Here is a 4922-nt window from a genome sequence, read left to right as displayed (position 1 = left end):
CCAGAAGTCTGTAAGTTTCATTTTCATTCTCTTTCGCTGTACCTTCAACAGTTTTCCTGTTACTGACTATGACTGCAGCGTGGCCGAGTGGTCAGCGCGTCGGACTCACAATCCCGCGGTCCCGGGTTCGAGTCACGCTCTGGCCACTTGCTAGCTGGATTTGTTCTCGGTCGTCCCGAGTTGAAATCCTCGACCACACTTGTAAATAGCCAACTGGGTGCCTCCTGCCAGTTGGGGTTTTTAATCCTGTTATTTTGTATTTGAAGGCAATTTTTTCAAATTTTTCGATGATTTCCCGGAAAACGTTTTGCATTTTTTCCGTGTGCTTCAACAAATTTCAGGAGACAATTTTTGTCGAATCTGCTGTACAAATAATAATAAAGACACTTGGGGAGGATTAGCGAGCTTAAAATAAATCCTACAAGCTAGAAAGGTCTACTGGCCAAAAGCAGGACGGGCTCCTGCCAAAAGGCCATTCCCTAATTTCCCCAAGCCTCTGCTTTAAAGCGAGGCTAACTGCACGGTTCATGCAAATAAAAGCCATTTTCACAAGAACGTTGTTGTACTTAGCCTCGTTTTGAAACTCGGAAACGGTTTTTCCCTGACCATAGTAACAGTCCCAGAAGTATTATTTGAAAGAAGATCATCGCAGTTTAGACGCACCGTTTGCAGTTGCGACAAGAAAGCCTGTAAAAAATTCAGGCTTGTACGGGACTCGAACCTTTGACCTCCGCCATACCAGTGCAGCGTTCTTACCAATTGAGCTAATAAGCCCGGAAAGAAGATCATCGCACTTATAGACGCAACTTTTGCAGCTGCGAAAAGAAAGCCCGAAAAAACTTCTGGCTGGTAGGGGATTTCTTTTTGCGACCGAAGTCTATAACTGCGATGATCTTCTTTCAAGTAATTCTTCAGCCCGTAGTTCTCACATAAGATTTTCATATATTCATAACTTCAGTCCCAAAAGTCTTTGCAAAAGTTTACTGGGCCCAGTTCCCTTCTCGTCTCTTTAGCTTGTATGGTTTGTTTTCCCAAAGTAGGTCATGTGAAAATACTCTTGAGAACTGTTTCTTCCAAATTTGGTCTCATTTGCACTCATATGTACGCATAATTTATGACAAACAAAATGAACAAATTGCCCTGAGACCTACATTGGGCAAACAAAACAACAAGCTAAGGAGGACTATTTTTTGTTCATTTCTTTGCTGCCACTTCGAACACGACATTTTCTGTTACAACATTTTGCGGATGTAGACGCAAGACATCCAATTAATCATTCTTTCACTTTTTGAGCTTGGATACGGTCTCAATAAATTAAAGAATTAACAGCTATTTGATCCTTACGGAGAAGAGAGGAAGGAAAACGAAAAATAAAAGATAAAAGGTTCCATCAAGGTCATTAAACTGAAAGAAATGCCGAACTGAAGGCGTAATCAGTTAGTCAAGCAACGGAGCGAAGCAGACTAACGCCAAGTTGTATACGCGGTTACTCATTGTTGATTATTTATTTTTATCACTTTTTTAAGACTTATTTGCTACGAGTTTGTGTCCAGTTCCACGTTGGAAGATTTTCTCTGCGATAAAGGTACAGTTCTCAATTTTGACGGCGTCTGCGCGGTAGCGACTGACGTGATCAGCGCGATTGAGCGACTGGAGGAACTTGGGATACTTCATAACAGCGTAACCACAAGAAACATATTGATTGGTCCTTGTACAAGAGTAAGTAAACCAATGTGTCGTCTGCAGTTAGTATGTAGTAAAACTTCCCGTATATTTCTTACTAGAGGAGACGAGTAAAACACGGAAATCAACCACTGGCAGGTGAAAAGACAAAATGGACTTGGCACGATCGTTTATTCTCTTGCCTCGAAGATTCCTCGGGGTTTTTTTTTATTATTTTTTTATATTTTTTTTTTCGATTTTTGAAGGACTCTTGGTTCCCTTGCTCTTTATGAAATTGAATTTTGCTATGGTTGTTTTCAGTTTTATTTCCATGCTTGTAAATTTATCAAAACGACGCGACAAATGAGTTGCATTCAGCATGAGGAATGCTAACATACAATGCGAAGAAGACGGAAACGATTTATTTCTCTTCTCGGCCGCTTCCTTTCCGCCTACGACCTCTCCCCGCTGTCTCAAACATTTGAAGAGAGAGCTTGCGCAAGCGTTAACTTCAAAGAATCATGTAACCTTATTTAGCTAAATTTTTTGTAGCTTCCTCCAATAAGAGCTGTGTTGGGAGGTTTTTCTCAAGTATCTAAAGCTAATGAACCTGGGGCATATACAAACTGGACGGTTGAAGAACATGGTAGTCATGGTAACGATCTTGAGCAATTTGGACAATTGCTTGCTACATTGCTAGGACACTGCCACGGATCTAGTGAATACACCCAGGTTTGTCCACAATAGTTACAACCAAGAGTCCTATTATGGCTCTTGTTATTACTCATTGCAGGGGCTATTAAGGTCTTACACTATTCTGTGATAAATATTTCTATGTTATCGACTAGGACAGTTTTCACAGTTTTCAGGGGTTTTTTTGGACTGTAGATCTGGAGAAGTGCAGGGATCTGTTTCTAGAAAGTCCTGGTAACTTTTCGGTCCCGAAAAGCTGTTTTGTGTTTGCCGTAGTTGCATTCAAGATCAAAGTTTCAATAATTTTGAAAATGGTACAAAGAAAAAATCAGTTTACGAAGAAAATTAACCGGTTTGTGAGCTAGGAGCTGTGCTACTATTCAGCAGGTTTTGATAAAAAGTTTGTTTTCGGGCCTGAAAAAGTTACGAGGAACGGGCCTCAGGTTTAAGTGCGGACTTTGGAGCAGATTTTGGTGCAGGTTTCAGTGCAGATTTCGGTACGTGCAGACTTCTTTCATTTTGGTGCATGTTTTGGTGCAGGTTTTAGTACAGCTTTTGGTGTAGGTTTTGGTGCAGAATTTGGTGTAGATTTTAGAGCATTTTTCAGTGTAGGTTTTGGTGTAGGGTTTACCACAAGGTTTTACTGCAGGTTTCGTTGCAGAATTTGGTGCTGACTTGTTAGTGCAGGTTTTGATACAGAGTTTGGTGCAGATTTTGGTTCAGCTTTTGGTGCAGGTTTTGGTGCAGAGCTTAGTGCAGATGTTGGTGCCGTTTTTGGTGCAGGTTCAAGTTACTGTAGGTTTTGAAGGAAGTTTTGGTAAGGGTTTGGCGCAGGTTTAGTTCAAGTTTAAGGTACATACAGATACAGATACAAGATACATGGGAACTTTGTGATCCACAAAGCGCCTAATGGCACATTCGTGTATTGATAATAAAGAGTACAAAAGTACTTTCTCACTCACTACCTACTCCCAGGGGGGGGGGGGGGGGGGGTAACTTGGGTTAATTTTTGCTGGGTACGTGCCGCTGGTCTCTTAGAGCCCCTACCCCATTATAGTCTATTCTGTGGCCAATTATAGACCTCATATTAGTCACTTTTGAGCAAATGTAATTTTCGCGATCCCAACTAAGTCACTTTTGATCAGTTATCTACCTTATCAATCTTTTAAATAGGTCCAGTCCTAAATTGAATTCACCCATTTTTTTAGATTGAATGAAGAACACTTTACTTTTCACCTACCTGCCTACAGCTAACCGCAAATGTGCACAGCTTTCTTACCCCAAAAATCCGAAAATGTGCAATCCTATTCAAGTAAATATATTGAAAATGTAACCACATCATATTTAATCCAGTCGTGAAAATGCGACCACATCTAGCGGAACATCCCCATTAGCCTCTTATAAGGAAGTACCCCCCGCCCCCGTAGCCATTCAATGTTTTAGATAAGAGTGACTGCCTGCCTGAGTTAAATTCAGTGATATTATTTTTAAAGATTTTCGTTGACGCACCAAACCCTTTTCGCACCTGTAATCCCATTCGTATTTAGCCACCGTTTTTTTAGTCATGATCACAAGTGATCATGATTACCTGCAAGTTACCCAACAAATGCATGTAGTTTAATATTAACCTTTGGATGAAAGAAATAAAGTTCCTAACATTGTTTCAACTTTCTTTAACGTTTTTGTTTTAGCTTCATGAGATCATGAACCTGTGTTTCCAGGAAAATTTAGACGGGACAATTCGAGCGTCATACATCCGGGAACTGCTGGAAGAAGCTTGGCTTAACTTTGGGGTTTGGGATACAGCACTTTGAGTAAAAACCTCTATTCAAAGGGTCATGCAATTTGTTTAATACAAGAGACGATTATTCTGCCATTGTGTATTTCCATAACTATAATATGTAACTATATCTGGTCTTATACAGTCATATACAGTTTGTTGAGTATGAAATTGATCCAGTTATCTGTGAAAACTATTAAGTAATTCCTAGCTGGTGATCGAGGGGGGGGGGGGGGGGGGGGTCGTTCTTGCCCCAAAGACTTGCCTCCTCCTGCCTCGTCCCTTTGTGTCCATCCTTGCTCTTGAAACAGCACATGAGGTGTCTTGGTAAAGTTGCACTGCGCCCCACTCAACAGTGGATTCTGGTGACTAGGAAGAGCCTCCGGACGGTTAGACGTCGCTGCCAGAGGCTCGCTATCTTGAGCACTGCTAGTAGTTAAGCAGGCTCGGGTTACTGATGTATCTTCGCATGATCCTTAGACTCTTTGCCCGTGAACTCCCGTTTTATTTTTAGTCTGCTTTTCAGTCTTGTTGAAAGCGTGATTTTTCTCGCCTCCTCCTAAACCGTTCCCCACATCCTAAGTAGATTTGACAATCCCTCCGCAGGCCAGCCTCGTACCCAGGGCTTTTCCCTAAGAAAATGGGAGGGGCCCTGGGAAAGCCCTGGGGACGAGGTTGATCCCCAGCCTCGACTCAACGCTTAACGTAAAGCGCTTGATCTCGACGATCTCACACTGCTGAGACCCAATAAGACTGCAACGATCACCAGGGATTTCAAAGTGGGTGT

At 41.8% G+C, this 4922-nt stretch overlaps 1 protein-coding gene across 1 annotated transcript in view; it reads left to right on the top strand.

The window, feature by feature from the left end:
• The window catches only part of LOC140938086 (uncharacterized), a 69701-nt gene extending 65344 nt beyond the window's left edge, over positions 1-4357 (top strand). Inside the window, exons 54-57 of the mRNA XM_073387623.1 lie at positions 1-10; positions 1527-1719; positions 2215-2394; positions 4047-4357. The exon at positions 1-10 is cut by the window's left edge and continues 51 nt beyond it. Coding sequence (XP_073243724.1) covers positions 1-10; positions 1527-1719; positions 2215-2394; positions 4047-4169 — 506 coding nt within the window. The 3' untranslated portion in view covers positions 4170-4357. The remainder of the gene's footprint in view (positions 11-1526; positions 1720-2214; positions 2395-4046) is intronic.
• Positions 4358-4922: the final 565 nt, after the last annotated feature.

Source organism: Porites lutea, chromosome 5 (genome assembly GCF_958299795.1).
Source record: "Porites lutea chromosome 5, jaPorLute2.1, whole genome shotgun sequence".
NCBI lineage: Eukaryota > Metazoa > Cnidaria > Anthozoa > Scleractinia > Poritidae > Porites > Porites lutea.
The sequence above is the reverse complement of the archived record's forward strand: the minus strand, read 5'-3'. Positions and strand labels throughout refer to the sequence as shown.